The sequence below is a fragment of the Salvia hispanica genome, chromosome 2 (genome assembly GCF_023119035.1).
Source record: "Salvia hispanica cultivar TCC Black 2014 chromosome 2, UniMelb_Shisp_WGS_1.0, whole genome shotgun sequence".
Lineage (NCBI taxonomy): Eukaryota > Viridiplantae > Streptophyta > Magnoliopsida > Lamiales > Lamiaceae > Salvia > Salvia hispanica.
In genome coordinates, this window is record NC_062966.1 from 727583 (window position 1) to 744083 (window position 16501).

At 37.6% G+C, this 16501-nt stretch overlaps 3 protein-coding genes across 4 annotated transcripts; 2 read left to right on the top strand and 1 right to left on the bottom strand.

The window, feature by feature from the left end:
- The first annotated feature begins 645 nt into the window (after positions 1 to 645).
- On the top strand, positions 646 to 2165 carry LOC125205584 (dormancy-associated protein homolog 4-like). Its single transcript, XM_048104618.1, has 3 exons — positions 646 to 1103; positions 1438 to 1524; positions 1652 to 2165. Exons 1-3 carry the CDS (start codon positions 836 to 838, stop codon positions 1657 to 1659), a joined length of 363 nt encoding a protein of 120 aa, XP_047960575.1. The 5' UTR covers positions 646 to 835; the 3' UTR covers positions 1660 to 2165.
- A 234-nt stretch (positions 2166 to 2399) lies between these two features.
- Positions 2400 to 8479, bottom strand: LOC125205583 (enolase-phosphatase E1-like). Of its 2 annotated transcripts, none has more exons than XM_048104617.1 (11): positions 8254 to 8479; positions 7675 to 7798; positions 7405 to 7587; positions 7215 to 7314; positions 7116 to 7137; positions 6758 to 6800; positions 6443 to 6595; positions 4596 to 6291; positions 3215 to 4487; positions 3012 to 3095; positions 2400 to 2707 (listed from the first exon to the last, which is right to left on the bottom strand). In XM_048104617.1, exons 2-11 carry the CDS (start codon positions 7740 to 7742, stop codon positions 2643 to 2645), a joined length of 3687 nt encoding a protein of 1228 aa, XP_047960574.1. In that variant the 5' UTR covers positions 7743 to 7798; positions 8254 to 8479; the 3' UTR covers positions 2400 to 2642. The 2 variants fall into 2 exon arrangements, with proteins under 2 accessions (XP_047960574.1, XP_047960573.1); XM_048104616.1 differs by having other exon boundaries at positions 7675 to 7805.
- Positions 8480 to 13420: 4941 nt separating this feature from the next.
- Positions 13421 to 13861, top strand: LOC125205081. The gene has a single exon (XM_048103895.1). The coding sequence runs from the start codon at positions 13421 to 13423 to the stop codon at positions 13859 to 13861; it is 441 nt and encodes a 146-aa protein (XP_047959852.1).
- Positions 13862 to 16501: the final 2640 nt, after the last annotated feature.

Sequence of the window (16501 nt, forward strand, 5' to 3'; positions counted from 1 at the left end):
CCTAACCCAACCCGAAATTATCATGTTCATATCAAGTTAAGCTGCTATGAATACGAACACGAACACGAACACGAACACGATAAACTTTGACATTTACACATTGATTTCGTACATACTTATATCGTATCAGCAAATACTGTATAGCATCCGGATACATATGATACTAATTGAGAATATTTATATAAGTACGGCAATGTAAATAAATTGTAGCCAGTGTGATCATAAGGTCGTCCCCTTTATATTTCAACTATTTATAATGGCAATTTAAATTCTATAATAACATTGATATTGACAGAATAATATCATTAATTGCAGACCATTCACGTCTAATAATTAAATAGCCAACAAAGTAGAACCCAGACTCAATAGTTTTGGACTAAATAAAATTGAGTCCAACAAATTAGATAGATACTAGTAGTACTATATTTTTGGACTCATTTTTTGTCATTATAATATTTTACCAATTAGGGATTATGACGTTAGTGATCAAATTTCTCCACACAAAAATTGACTGGTTTTGATCCAATAAACACTCAATGCTTCGCCACAAATTACTCAAAATCTATTTTTAGGATTTTCTTGCTAATATCTCTATAAAAACCTTAGTTTTTTCCATTTTCACTAATTTTGTTATATCGTAAATAAATAGGTCCGTTTAATTTATTTATTTTATTCCATCTTCTTTGTAACAGTCGTGTGTTTGGTGGTGTTCCGTCCCAAGAAAATTATTTCCATCTCATCACCTACATATTTTCGGTTGTTACAAAAGAAAATTCACACACAATTAAATCGGCATTTTAGAAAATTCTATTTTTTCATTTTTTTTCTCGTAATTATGGGGTTTCTCCATAAACTTTGGGACGAAACACTGGCCGGACCGCCTCCGGACGCCGGCCTCGGCAAGCTGCGCAAATATAACTCTTTCTCCGCCTCGAGATCCACCACCGCCCTGCCCCAATTCGACGCCAACCAGGCCCGGATCACCCGGAGCATCACCGTCGTGCGACGTGATGCTCTACGTAACCTAAACCTAAATGTCGACGTCGGATCACCGTCGACACCTTCCTCCGCCACCAGCTCCACCCCTAGCTCTCCGTTCTCACGTAAGACCCCAACCTATTTTTTTCTTAGAGAAAAGATAAATGTACATAAATTCTACGTGTACATAATATTATTAAATTTTAAAATTTAATTGAATTTAATTAAAAATTAGTTTTGTTATTTATTGTATTATATGCAGTAATAAAAAAGAAGTGATATAGAAAATTTATGAATCTCCATAAAAATTGGACACCTCTAATAATAGCCGAAAGAAGTGACTTTATTATAGCAGGACTAAGACAATATTAAATATATATTTCTAAACTTTACCAAAGCAACAATTTGAAACTTTTTGGGGAGAAATTCTAATATTGATATATTTTGGGGTGCTTTTAGCAAATTCTCCAGGAGGGAATTTTAAGAAATGGTTGAGGAAGAAACCGACAACGGGTGGAGGAGGGTTGCACAATTCCGACCATGAGAGTAAGAATTTTCATGATTGGTTTGTAGCCCTCCTTTAATTGCATCATTAATTACTTCTTCAAGATTTGATTATCACACTTTTTACAAGTCATATAACTAATCTAAGATTCATCTTCTTTCTTAACAGGATTCTGATCGTAAATTCTTTGGATCGCTGAGTTTATTTCAAAGAGGAAGTGATGAATTTGTTCAAAAAAATTATATATATGTATGTATGTAAATAAGTTAACCTTTTTGGGTAAGTTTTGCATGTAAAAATTAAACCAGATGATGGAGAAAATGTAAAGGAAAGAAAAAAATCATCTGTTTAGGATCTCTAAGTAATGCTTCTGAGAAGAGTAGAGAGAGGGAAAGTCAAGTAACTATTTTATTCCTCATTTATGGGGATTTTTTTTTTCTTTTGGATTTATTTTGTCATTTTAATTGACAATTAGGGAGTTTCTTTTATATACTATTGTTTGGGGGGGATTTGATTCATGTACATAAGGTTTTTTTTTTTTTGGGTTGTAAATATGTGATTTTTTGTATTTGGACCTCTCTCATGAAGCAGTATACCTGTTTGTCTCTTTAATAATTGGCCATAGAAATTTTACAATGTTATTATTGTTAGCTATGTATGTTGGATTTACTAGTTCAATTTAAAATAACTTTAACTACTCATGCAAATAATGAATCCCCATATCTTGTTCCTAAAGATGACTTTCGGTTTCAGACAAGATAATAGTAAGATACGATGGTAGAGTTCGATTCATTAGACAAGGTAATAGTGAAATACAATACGAAATAAACCAGAATGAGAGAGTAACTGAGATACAATGGTAGAGTTTGGTTCATTATATTTTAGTAAAGCATCAAAATTCCAAGGCAAGCACTGGTTTTAAGAAAGAATGCTTTTTTAGCTACCAAAATCACATTAATGTTCCACAAATTGGAACTGTTTAGTTGTTATAATATACAAAAATAGAATATTTTGAAACTAGATGATAACTAAGTCTCCATAGATGCCATTAGAATCCATGAGCATATAAAGCATCATACTCACTCATTTACCACTCATATCAGTCATGCTAGCGCCGTTGAAGCCAATCCGAGCAAATTTACAGTCTACTGAAAAAACATTACCTGGGCTTGGACTCATTTCCCTTGCTCCTAAACGTCGATAGTGAGAAAAATGATCTCGGAGCTGTGAAAAACATAGCATAGTGTAAGCAACCAAATGAACTGATACACTTTCATAATGACAAGATACATGATTTGAGCAGCCCAAGAAGGAACATCCTCACTAGTAAGTATATGAACATACGAACATTGTGTGTGTTAGTGCTCGTGTGTGTAGATGATGAGGTTAAGGAAATAATTTGGGTTGCATAAGAATATATAGGTAAAGATGTTTCTAAGTATCATTCGCAGATGATGTTGATTTCTGTATGCATTTTCTCTTGGAGTTTAAGTATTTGGAACGAAAAACACGACATTGCATACTTCACCTTTGATTGAGGTTCCAGAAACATGATCCTCTCTTAGTCTGAAGTTGGCTGGAGGTGCTGGGATAGAACTTTGCGAGGATTGTTCTGTGTGGACAAAGGAGATAAATGCATCAGTAAAGAGGCATCGGAAGTTCTTAACCACCGCCTGAATTGATGATTAAGCATAAAAGGAAAGAGAAAACATAATGAGATACTATAACCACCTGAGTCGTTGAAAAGCTCGTTTTCATTGAAGCCATCATCAGAAGGTTGAGCTAGAGAAAATCCCATTCTCGACTTCCTGAGATCTTCTGAGGAACGATTGGCCAGATCTCGTCCATCTTCGGTGTCATCATCTCCTTCTGATGTGGTAGCAGAGACCCAGTCAGCCATTGTCTCTGAGCCACGATTCTTCCTTCCGAATTTCAGTAACCTTTTAAATCCTCTAGTCATATCCTTACGGGATGAATTGGCGGCTACCATAGGCTTCTCAGCTGCTCCCCATTTCTTCCTCATCCTAGCAGCATCAGCCTCCATCACATTTAACGAATGTGAATTCCAAGAAGGACTTCCAATTGGGGAATCCACAGAGGTGTCAGCATCAAAGGTCTCATGGGGATATGAAAAGGGATGTTGAGTGCGAGAATTCCACGACATTTGACTTCCGTTATGCCAATCTTGCACAGAGTCAGCAGGGAGGAAGCATGAAGGAATTTCTCTTGGAAATTTTGAGCCCAAAGCCTGGTCTACTGCCGAAAAGGTGAGAGTGTCGTCACCATTTTCGGATTCAGAGTTCACAAATGTATCTAGTTCAGGTTCCCTAGCTTCTAAAATATTGTCCTCTTCGGTATTCAAGCTCTTGAGTTCCTCCTCTCCTTCATCTTGAACAGTATTTATGCATTCATCAGGTTCAGAGGCAATTCCATCATTTTCATCCATATCATTTACGCGTTCGGATCCCGCAGAGACCCTCTGCCTCGCAATACTTGTCCGAGCAGCACGACTACCTTTTCTAAGAAAAGGCTTGGTACCAACATTTTTCTGAATGTCCTCATCAAATTTAATCTGGGTTAAAACAACACCATCTGAGTCCAGAGAAGATACATCCTTGAACTCACTTGGATTCGCTGAGCCTTTCCGCAATGCCTGCGACCGGCGTGATTTGTCCTCCTTGACAATACCCATTTCTTCAGTTATGCTTTTGCTACGAGTATGGTTTCTCACCTGTGAACGCATTGCTTTGCCACCTCCAGAATAGGGCTTAGTATTTTCCTTTCTCAGGTCTGAGAAGTTGGGGACAGATTGGGCAAGAGGATTTTCAGGTTGCATTCTTCGCTTTACAGAACCAGTGGAAGCTTTTGAAGCAGGCCTTGAAACTGGAGTAGCCGAAGGGCGAGGAGTCGTTGATGAAATTTTTTTGTTATTAGGCATGAGCTTCTTCTCTCGGAAATCCAAAGCATCATCATCAAAATCACAATCTCCAAAATCTAAATGCTCCTGTCAATGTGAAACATTGTTAAGAATCCTTTGAAAAACACACACGTGCACAAATTGCATGATGATTCCACTCATTAGTGCCAAGTTAGAGCATAATATAAATTTTACCTGTTCGTTGTTCAACATTGACCTGCTATTATACGATCTGAGTCTCTCAGCACGGCGCCGAGCACTGGATACTGAACTTTGTCTGTCTGCGGATCCAGATAACTTGGCCTTCATCTCAGACTTATTCCTCTCAAGGCTATCCTGCATTGACTTCAATCGAGCTTCCTTCTGTGTTCTGTTGGAACTCCAATCTTCTTTCAGTTTTTCATCCCTCTTTTGAACATACCTTTGGTATTGTTTCCCTCGAGAACCCTCTGAAACACTAAGCTCGGAGAAACTCTTCTTCAAAGCATCACCTTTGTTCTGACTATCAACAGTTTTCATGGAGGACGAAGCATTTAGCTTGGTTTTGTTCTTCAAATTTCCAGTTGGCTCATTTGGGTTATAACTATCAGAAACTTGAGGGGAGATATCTGGTATTGGTTTTGAATACTGAAGACTACTCACTGGCAAATGTTGTGTGTCGTCTAATTTACCTTTACGGGAAGAGTTGGACAGATCTGCAGGGACTCGCAGTTTGTGTTCTGCAAAGAGTTTTTCAAGCTCATTTGCTTTCATCTGTAACTCATCATTGCGGTCCTGATTAGCCTTTGTCTGCCTTCCCCTCTGAAGTTGTTCCGGAGGTGTAGCGAAAGAATCAAACCCTTCTTGAGCCTCCTTTGCAATTTTACCAGAAAATAGAATCCTGCTGCTTCCATCAGGCAGAACTGTTGTCTTCTTACTGAGGTCAGCTCCTGAAACCTTTCGATAGAACTTCATCCTCTGAGGTCCAGAATCTTCAATAGATTCCGTATTTTCCACTACTTCAGTTTCCCCACAAGACCTCAACTCTTGCTGAGCAGAAGAAGAATCATCTTCAATCTCTTTATGCTGAGCATCAAAAGCCTCTTGCAATCTTGAATCGGAAACACCTTCAGAAGCCCAAGACTCTTCCATAGTCTTCCAAGTGGACGTCAAACTTGATTGCGCAGCGGATTTATCCCTTGTTTCCCTAATTTGTGTCGGTAATGAATCCCGATCCTTTAGCCCAGAAATCTCTGACCGGCTCTCGCTAGGAATGACACTTGACTGAGGCTTAATTATTGAAGAACCCTTTGTCGTATCATTGTCCGAATCCAAAACTTTATCCTCCTGGGAAGGCAATTTCATGGAAGGAGTGCATAACGGGCTCTCAGAGTCTTTCTTTTCTGCACTCAAGTCAATGCTCATATCACCAACCCCACTCCACCTCCTTAAGACTCCCTTCTCCGCAGCTGCTCCCATCATTGACACATCGGACGATAGCCTCCTCAGCTCAACAGGTTTTACAACAGGAGGCTTTCCCCCAGAATTCTCCTTCTGCTTGTTCTCAAACATGTTTATCCTGTCCTGAACACTGAGTCGCCTTCCAGGTTGACTGGCTTGAATAGAACCTGTTTGGTCAGGAGCTGACGTCTCATCTTTCTTATCATTTTCACCAGTGGCATTGCCTGGCTTATTTCCACCATCCCTCTCTACACTGGATTCTCTACTAAAAGTGTGACGGGGCTTCTGATGTGTGGCTGGTTCTGGACGCGGCGGAGAGGGCAAATCATTGTCGATGGACATATCTGATGTGCATGAGGAACGAATAGCTCGGTCTTCTGACCCTGACTTCAATTGGTTGATGAGGTGTGGCCGTCTCTCATATAGAGATATGTACTTGCCACAAGCTTCACTGCAAAAGCAGAAGCAAGCAAAAGCAGGTTAGTGCTGGGAGATCTCACACACGAGAATAATGCCTTTAGTCATACAGTGCTGTTTTATGTTGGAGATGCACATATAATTGTTTTAATTGACTAAATCAAAGAATGTATGAAAATCCTTACTTAAGGCGCTCTGCACCAAATATATCAGCAAACATTTGAAGTTCCGGAATAGTGTCAGCATCAAAACCAGCAGCAGCAGCACGAGCACATGCATTAGTTAGGTCCTGCTGCGCGGCTACAAGCCTTAAGTCGATAGCTTTGAGAAGCTCCTTTCTGTATAGATTACAACCAAAAGAATTAAGTATTGCATGCCTTCAAAGTCGTTTTTGGATAATAAAAGCTGAGTAACATCCCGATGCTCGTTAGTAGAGACAACTCGGACCGAAAGTGAAAAAGATGATGGCAGTTAATACATAAGTTAGAGGGGGGAAATACTTTGTGGCATCATCTGCAGCACTCGAACCAAATCCACCTCCACCTGGAGTAAATCGTAAATAATTAGATTATTGTTCCTTCTTAGAGTAAAAACCATACTACATACACAAGAAGTGGTAAATGACCTTAAAATCTTGCAGACTATAAAATTACTTGGATATCTAGAAAATCCAAACACGCTCAATAACAATTGTTACGCAAATGAATAAGTATAATATACTATAGCAATGTATATGCTTCAAAGCAACAAAAATGTACAGAAATAACAATAGCATACGCTTCAAGGCATCCGATACAAGATAAATCAAACATTTCATGTGACTAAAATAAAAAAAGGAATTATGAAACTGATTCGTACCAGAAAGTTGATTGCCCATTCCCTGAAACAGGCAACCAAAGTAATTTAGCATTGATTCCTTCTCACAAGGAAAACAAGATACTAACAGGCAATACATACCTGTGAATAAATTCTCCGTGCTGCTTCTAGCTGTGACATCTCCGCATCAAAGGTATTGACAAGTTCAAGAACTTCAGGGGTGCTAACAAATCGCACAAACCTGGAAAATGAAATTTATAGATACCTAATATCAGACATTTCCAAGTCTTCAAAGATTAACACAGGTTGAAGGTTGAAACGGTGCCACTACCTGTCAAGTGTGCCCTTTGTGAACCACGCCTTGGCATTCTTATGTCGTCCAGGATCAAGCTTAATCGACTGTGAAGCAGAGGCAGCTTGTGCCTCGGCAACCTTTAAATGCGTAACGAATGGCTTGAGAAGTCCTGAAGCAAGCTTCTCTGTGCTCCCACCACTCGAAACAAACAATTCACATCTGGATAAAAACGGGCTCACAAGTCAACAACAAGCATTACCACGTAAAACTCTGCTGGCAATCACAAAGAAAGAAATGCTAGCTCACCGCGAGTGCTTTGGTGAAAGCTGGAATACAGCGTAATCTAGAGGCGTGTCCGGCTTTATCTTTTCCATACTAGGAAACGATACTATCTTCACCGTCTTACACCGTATACGTACACTTCCATCCCCTAAGACCTATGAACATCAGAACATGAAAATTCTCCCCATTCCATATACAAAATTAATAGAAATTCCAAAATCACAACCACACAAAATCAGATTCAAGTATATCCAACACCATAAAAGGGGCAGGAAAAGGTAAAGCACAAATGCCAACCAAATTCCATCACTGAAACTGCACAATCGCACAAAATCGACAAAATCAGCCACAATGCACTTCAAATTGAGCTAAAAATCAATCAGAAACTAAACATAAAAATCAAATTACGCCTCAGATCTGATTTCCCCCAAACAAAATTCAAACGCCACACATCAACTTGAGCTCGGAATCATCGCAGCAGCTAAGTTCTCAGCTCAATCCAAACCAATGCAGAAACATTTCACCACTAATCAAACAACAACTTAAACAACACACCAAATTTTATCAATCCAAACTAAAACAATCGAGGAATCATAAACTTACCCAGCGCGAAGATCTTCAACACTGGAACGCGATCGTCGGATTCAAGTCAATTCAACTATAAATCTCCAACGAAATCCAATCAAAATGCCCGAATTCACCTCGAATTCGTAGGATTTGCCGCTACACTACAAAATGCGCTACCTGAGCTTCTCTTCTCTTGTCTCTGTGAAGATGGATAGAATTATTAAGTGTGTAGTTACAGCTAAGTGTAGGTATGGAGAGAGAAGGTGGGAAAAAAATCGATTAAAACCGTTTAAAAATTGACAGAATTGTTAGTGTAGGACTAATTGTGATCCGAGTTGAAATGTTCAAGATGCAAAAATTCAAAAAATAAAATATAGGACCAAAATCATAAAATTGACATATAAAAAAAGTTTTCAAATTTTGATTTGTCATGGAGTAGTATTTTCTAAAAATAAATGACAAATTAGGAATTTTTTAAAAATTTCAATTGTTCATTTGACCAAATATGCTTTATTTTTCTTTGTATATTTATAGTTTCTTTGGTTTAAAACAATGTCTTTTTGTTGACTGTATCGTTACATTAATGTCACTCTTTATAAATATTATTAAAATTTTATACGTGTGCACTAATTTAGCATTAGAATCGTATGAAAGAAAATCATCTTGGGATGATTGAGAATTTTTAAAATTATATTATTTGTCATCAAGTTTTTATAAATAAATAGCCGTTTAGTTTTGGCAATGGTGTCATTTCATTAAAATAATTATTTTTCCTATTCCTTTATTTCCTTTAATAGACGAAATTGGTATTATATGGAGTATTCAAATTTGAAAAGTTTAAATCTCAATTAATATTTTTTGCGGGGTTTTAATTAGTACCGTTTATTATTACTAGTAATCGTTAGGCTTATAAGGCAATGTTTAATTTCAATCAATTATATCTATTTATTGTCATGGTTAGAAGAACATGAGAGTGAATAAATGGAATTAAGTTAAAGACGTGTAGAGAATAATACAGTTGTCATATGGCAAACCACTATTCAATAAAAAATAAAATAAGTATATTTTGCAAAAATTCACTTGGATGATTTGATTAATTTTGCGAGTGTTAGCTTAATTTTTTTTCATAAATTAGTAGTATTAATTTTAACCGATCATGATACTTATAATATACTATATAAATATTTTAGCATTTAATTTCTATTTTTAAGCTAATAGTATCTGAATTGTTTTGACATGAATGTGCTTATATATGAAGATGCAACACACTACTCCTATAAATATTAAATAATTATGATTGTTTATAAATATATTACATATACACAATAAAAAAATAGGGGCATGTTAGGGTGCCACCACCCTTTAAAATAACATCATACCACCATTCCTAGCCAATTATTTGTATACGTGGACGAATAATAAGTTGCCACGTGTCAAAAAAAAAAAAAACTGAAAAAGACGGTCAGCAATTTGTTGGTCTTTATACAACAATATTTCTTGTCCAGCAATATCCGACACACTATACAGCAATCTATAGATTACTGTGTAATGTTTGTAATATTTCTGTGTAGTGTTTATAATATTGCTGTATAAGTAGTATCACGGTGTCATTTTAAGAGGGATTGTCATTTTAACATAAACCTAAAAAAATATACTTATATAATTAAGGTGGAGCAAAGAAAAGAAAAGGAGTAAAGAAAACCGATAATTAATAAACTTCGACCGTTCCCTACTTATTGCCAACAATTGCTTTGATTTTGAAGCTTCAAGCCGTAGTAATTATTTATTGCACTCCACAAATTAGATTGCCATTGGTAAAATCTAACATGGTGATAGGTGACAATAGCAAATGGATGATCCAAATTGTTTTGCCTTCTTATTCCAAGCCAAACCAACTCTTGTGATACACATGGAAAATGACAATCAAGATTTCTTTGCCTTGATCTTCTTTTTTTGTTCATATTTTCCAAACCTTTCTTAGCCCCACACCCTCTCCATTCATTGTTCACCACATGAATTATGAGTAGATCTTGGAAAATCCATATTTCACATGCATTTGACATTATGAAATTATGTAGTAGCACTACTTTTTTATTTTTTCATTTAATAGATAAAAATAAAGCTTACATTATAATTTAAAGATGGCCCATCATCTGAATGCTTGTGCTGTATTTTTTGACTTGTTCAAGTTTCTCAAGCATATAACTTTATTGGTAAAGCCTTTCATAGGAAGGGAGCATTCTAAAATTAATTTACAATTCTATTTTTATCACTCCACATTGTACTAACAATCTATAACCATCTAGTTTTATAGTACACAAGAGAACTAAACAAAGTATTCATGATAAAATTATAAAAGTAATACTATTAAAAAAGAATAATTCTGTAAAAAAAATCACTATGGCTCATGGGCCCAAATGAAATAGAGTCAATATATTGCCAAGTCTTACAATATGGGCTGCAATCAGGCCCAAGTAAATACCCTCTTTTATACTATAATCACAAATTTGGACTTTATATCTTGCCTTAATAATGGAACTTTAGTCATTCACACTTAATCATGTTTCACTAAAATCTCAAACCACTCATGCAAAATTTGATAATGGGCTGAAGCAACATCTTGTTCGAATAAAGCAATCAATGCAATAATCGAGTAGAGATAAAAATGCAGCAAAGAAAATTTACCTTCATGAATTATATTTTTTTTCATTTTCCAGCTTTAAAGAATTCATCGGAACGAGGGAAGAAGATGGAGGGCCAGAGCACGTGCTGGATTTTCACAGGACATGAAAATCGGGCACGTGCCCTGCTTCTCCATCTTCATTCAACCACATTTCATATCCTGCTGCTCTTTTAGATTCATCCATGAAGAAATTCTTCTAGGCATCATCAAAACTTAGTCTCACTACTATTATTGACTTATGAAATAATGTGACATGATTTTATCATATATATATACATATAGAATGTTGAAAAGCAAATACTTTTTTATTGAGTTAGCAATTTTTGAATAAAAAATATGCATATTTATACCACACACTCCACCAAGATCACCAGAAATTGTGCGATCAAATTTATTTTATTCTATGTATATTTGTAAAGTGGTTTATGTCTTGAAAAAGTGGGTATTGGGAGTTTGGCTGCCAAAAAAAGAAGAGAAAATGATGATAAAAAATGATCTGTACCATCACAGGCTGGCCACCCATTGCCACTATATTGATCTAATCATATATTATGTGCTGTAAATGTAATGCAAGCAATTAAAAGTGCAAAATAGTTGTTTAAATTGGCTTATCAAATTAGATCTATTTTCAAGAAAATGGAGTGAGTTTGGTGAACCACATTACAATTTTGAAGTGACTAATTGTAAATGCAAATAACTTATCTCATTGCTTTATAGTTGCACCAAGGGCCAGTTCCTCGGGTTTGAGTCACGTTATTTGGATTGCGAGTTAATCCGGTGCGAAATAATGTTAACCAACTATTCTGAATTTAGATTAACTTTTTTTTGCTCTTCGTATGATTTACTTACATATCTTTAATTTTTGAATAAGTTTATATATTTATTGAAAATATAGGTTCCTTAAGAAGAAAGAAGTACACATGTTAATTTTTATCATTAGCTTTGAGCCCAATTAGTCTACTGGGCTAGCCTGAATCCGAAAGATTAGGGTTATGACCGAAATTTCTAATCCAATAAAATTCTAGTCAGATTAGCTAAAAATCTGGGTAGGGATTACCCGAAACAAAATGAGCTGACCAATTAACATATCTTATACTCCATATATCTCATTTCACGCTGCCTACAACCCAAAAAAACGACACAATATCAACGCAACACAGTCATACATCACTATTCCAGCCAAAAAAGCACATTTAAAACGATCTAAAACTTTTATTCAGAACGTCATCACAACACAAGAACTACATATAATTCTCCGATCAACGACAGTATTTCACACCGGAAGATAGCTCGGCGACCCAGGAACGTACTGAATCAACGTGCCCGACGACGACCGGATCCCGACAATCGGGAACCTCAACACGCCCCCCGAGGGGTCCAAGCTGCACGAAGATGAAGCAAACGTCGCCCTAAGATGGCAAAACTCAGGGTTGTTGAGCAACATATCTCTGGCGCCGAAGGTGAAGGTGTAGATTCCTAAACTACTTGTAGTGGTTGATCTGACCACTCTTTCGAATATCAAAATCCCACAAATAAAATCAACTTTTGCTTGTGGGATTACTGCATAAGTTCCTGCACTGGCTATGGAGGTGTTTGTGCAAGTCAAGACTCCTGCAAGAACCAAATTTACTTCCACTGTTTGGGCAGGAGATTGTGTGAAACCTAGAGAGAGAAGAACAATGAGAAGAGGAGAGAGAAAGGCCATTTTTTTGGATCCAGTGTAGTTGAAGTTCATGCAGATTTATATACAAAAGGGGGTGAAATATGATTTTTATTGATGTACTACTAATTAATTGTGTATTTTTGATCTATGTTATGTAGATTTTTAATTAGTGTATACATAGGTACTGCTGTTTTTGTACTTAGATTTAAATTTCTTGAACTTGTGCTAGCCATAGGCAATGCTAGGAGATGAGATGGGTGCTAGTGCATTTTTTTTATATTTTTGTAGTCCTTAGCTAAGAAGCATAGGTGCCCAAGATTTATGGTTCCGGCGGTTACGGTTCGGAACCGTGAGAATATGCCCGAACCGAAACCGTCGATTTTAGAACCGTGGTTAGATTCAAGTTCAAAAATTCTTGAACCGAAACCGTGTCGGAACCGCGAAAAACTATCGGAAAACCGTGAAACCGAGCCGCAACCGCAAGAAAGCAGTGGTTCGAAACCGTGAAAAACCGTAAAAACCTTCGGTTCAGACCGAAACCGAAACCGTGTAGTTTTGGAACCGGAACCATGAAACACCCTCGCGGTTCGGTTCCGGTTCGGCAATTTCCAAAACCAGAACCGGCGGTTCCGGAACCGTGGGCACCTCTAGCATAGACTAGAGTGAGCAAAATATAATCTTTATATTAAAAAATTACAACAGCCTATGATGCATGTTACAGATTAGCAAACTGTGCAAGTAAAGCAAAGGGCAAAGGGAAAATCACACACTTCAAACTCTAAACAGACTGCAAAACTCTCACCCTCTTTCCCTATAAGTTTGCATGACAAAATGTTGAATCGAAAAACCGAGCAAAGATGGCTTTTCCTTCGTCGTTTCTTCTCATCGCTCTCCTCTCGCTCGCACTCTCGCAAGCTTCTTCTCAAGCACTGAACGGCAATGCCACTCTAGCAGGCATTGTCACTTGCATCAACGCTTCTATCGCGGCTGTGAAGACGTATCCATTAGTCCCGGATGCACGGGTGGATGTCGTCTGTGGCGTCCTGTTTATAGAGAAGGTGATCAAAACCGCACATACAAATCTCGAGGGGGTTTATTCATTTTCATTCAACGCAGCTGATACGGCCTTGCTCAGCGTCCCGGAGATGTGTTACCTTAAAATCGCAATGCCAGAAAACTCGTGCTTGTTTGATCCTTCTGGAGGTTTTGTGAAGCTTCCTGTTGTTGTCGGCTTAAGATCGGGCTTAGGCATGGTGACCTACTTTATCCCGGGAGCCCCAAGCTACGCACGCCCGTAAATACCATTTCGTTCTACGCTATGCAGAGTTCACCTGAAATTAAAAAAGAAAATCAGAATTCCACACCCAACATACTATATGTGACAAATATATATATGTACTAAAGCAATTGCAAGCAAGCTGTTACAAATATCAAATATTCATGATTCTAAGCTTAAAATAAAAGGAATTGGTTCCTTGCAGCTCTTTTGCATTTTAAATAAATGCATTGTAACAGCTTCATTACCTCAATGTTTCACACTAGAAATTGTCAATCTCGACCCGGAAGTTGGGCCCCGTGAGGCTCCGAAGTGCTTGGTTGTTGAAGACCACAGCTCGAACTTGTAATTCATCTTGCTCCTTTGCTATCGCCTTGGCAGACTCCACGACTGATTCGCTGCAGTATTCCAAGTGAATTGATTGCATCGTCGGTATTTCACCAATTTCACAAGGGATCTCCTCCAATTCCTTTAACGCGTAAAGGCGAAGTTTCTCAAGGCATGGAAAGTGAGAGCTCTCTGTTATCCAGGATACCAAAGGACACCATTTGAGTTCCAAGAATCTGAGGCTGGGGAACTGTTCTTCACTCGTTTCCCACAAACCTTTTTGGAAACGAGCTCGTTCCAATTTAAGCTTCTGAAGAAGAGGTAATGCGCCTATGTTTTTAAGCATCTCTTCATTCACATCCCAATTGGAGTGGTGTGATCCCAAGCTCAACTTCTTAAGAGAGTGTGGGAAGATATTCCCTTTAACCTTGCACCAACTAGTATAGGACTCTAGTTTATTCATAGACAGATTTGGAAGCTCTTCACCAGTTATTGCCAATTTCTTTATGCTGGGGATACTCGAATTCAAATCCGCACAGTAATGAAAAATATCAACTCCTTTGAGCGTTTGTAGTCCGTGCGTGATGACAACGTTTCCATTAGGAGGACGTGGTAGAAACAGTGCTCCTTTATAGGATTCAAAATGCCTAAGTTGAGGCATCATCCAAAAATTGATGCAATAAATATTGTAGAATGGAAAATGATCAGTGTTTGGAGATTCCAAAGAAAAAGAAATAAATATGGGTTCCATATCTATCTCTATCATAAGCTTTCAATGTCCTCATCAGTCTTGACTCATGCACCGGAGCAACTTCCTCGCTATAACATATGAGAGAACGAGCAAGTGGCACAGATCGTAAGGCCTCACGGACCTCATCCTTTGTAGTGCCTCCGGGAATAACAACACAACGTTGCCTATTTAAGCCGTGAGACTTATGTTTCCCTATCACATGATAAACCCCTCTTTCCCGGCTTCTCTGCAACAAAGGTCTCTCAATAGATCATGAACTTTGCAGTACTTTGTGCTTCCAGTCGACCCCAGCTCATGAACTAGAATGAGATTTCTATCAACTAGCTCATTTAAGTACTCCTTTGCGCTAGTTTCCAAGCTTTTCCCACTTATTGGTCGTAAAATTCCTTCAGAAACCCACAACTTGACGAGTATTGACACGAACTGTTTGGTCTTCATCAAACACTCCCATGTATAGAAAACATGGCTTCAAATACATTGGCAAATGACTGTAGCTTATTTTCAGAATTTTCAAGCAAAAATCTTCGTCCGCCGAATTCACTACTGAACTTGAGTTTGTTCTTATCGATTCCCAACATTCTTTAGTGTGTTCCATTTTTTTCAAAAGGCCTCCCACCACAACAATTGCTAAAGGAAGTCCTTTGCAATTCTGTACAATTTTCTTTCCAATTTCCACCAATTCAAGTGGACAACTTTCCTCCCCAAACACAGAGTTTGAGTGAGGGATTCAAGTTGCTGTTGGTGGATAGAAATGGGAGGGGAAGGATGATGCTTGATATCATCTAAGATATGCATGAGAGAAGTCAGAGCTGCATAAGCAGCCATGGTCGATCTGTAACTGGTATAGTTCAGGCTTGTTGAGAAGAAATGTTGCCCACAGTATAGTTATGAAAAAGGTGTGTGGTTACTGCTGGCTACTGCTCTTTCTCCCTTCTACATTATTGCCACAACCAAGACATGTACATGGCCACACAGTATAAAGTGTTACTCCATAAATATGATGTGAGAAGAAAACCATTGTTACAACTTACAAAGAACGAATTAATTGGTTCAAGAATTTTTTAAGTCCATTTGCTCATCTTGATTCTTGAGTGTTTGGTGGACCCCTATTAGTCCACTTGGCTCGATTGAATCTAATACTCCTGTCGTAAATCGACAGGTTAGGTGTATACTATCCCAACTAAGTTCACACAAACACATACATACACACAATTTACTTTCCATGACGATAATTATTCTTATAATTATTTCAACATTACTCTGACTTGGGAGTAAGAACTTTCACACACAAACATACATAAGCCCTTCGTGAAATGGAATTTAAGCCCTTCAAAGAAAGGAAATGGAATTTTAGGGATCAATCATTCAACAGTGTGGATAATTATGACAACACTATCTGTAAAGCCTGAACCAATACAAAAACAAAAGTCTGAACATTGGTTAAAAATGGTGTGAGTTTGTTCTATATGAAAATACCTAAACCTATGTTTAATAAAGTTCTGAAACCATTAAAAGAGCACCCAACAATTTATTGGGCACTGTACGAAACATAAACTACGCATTCCTTTCACAAAATAAACAAAC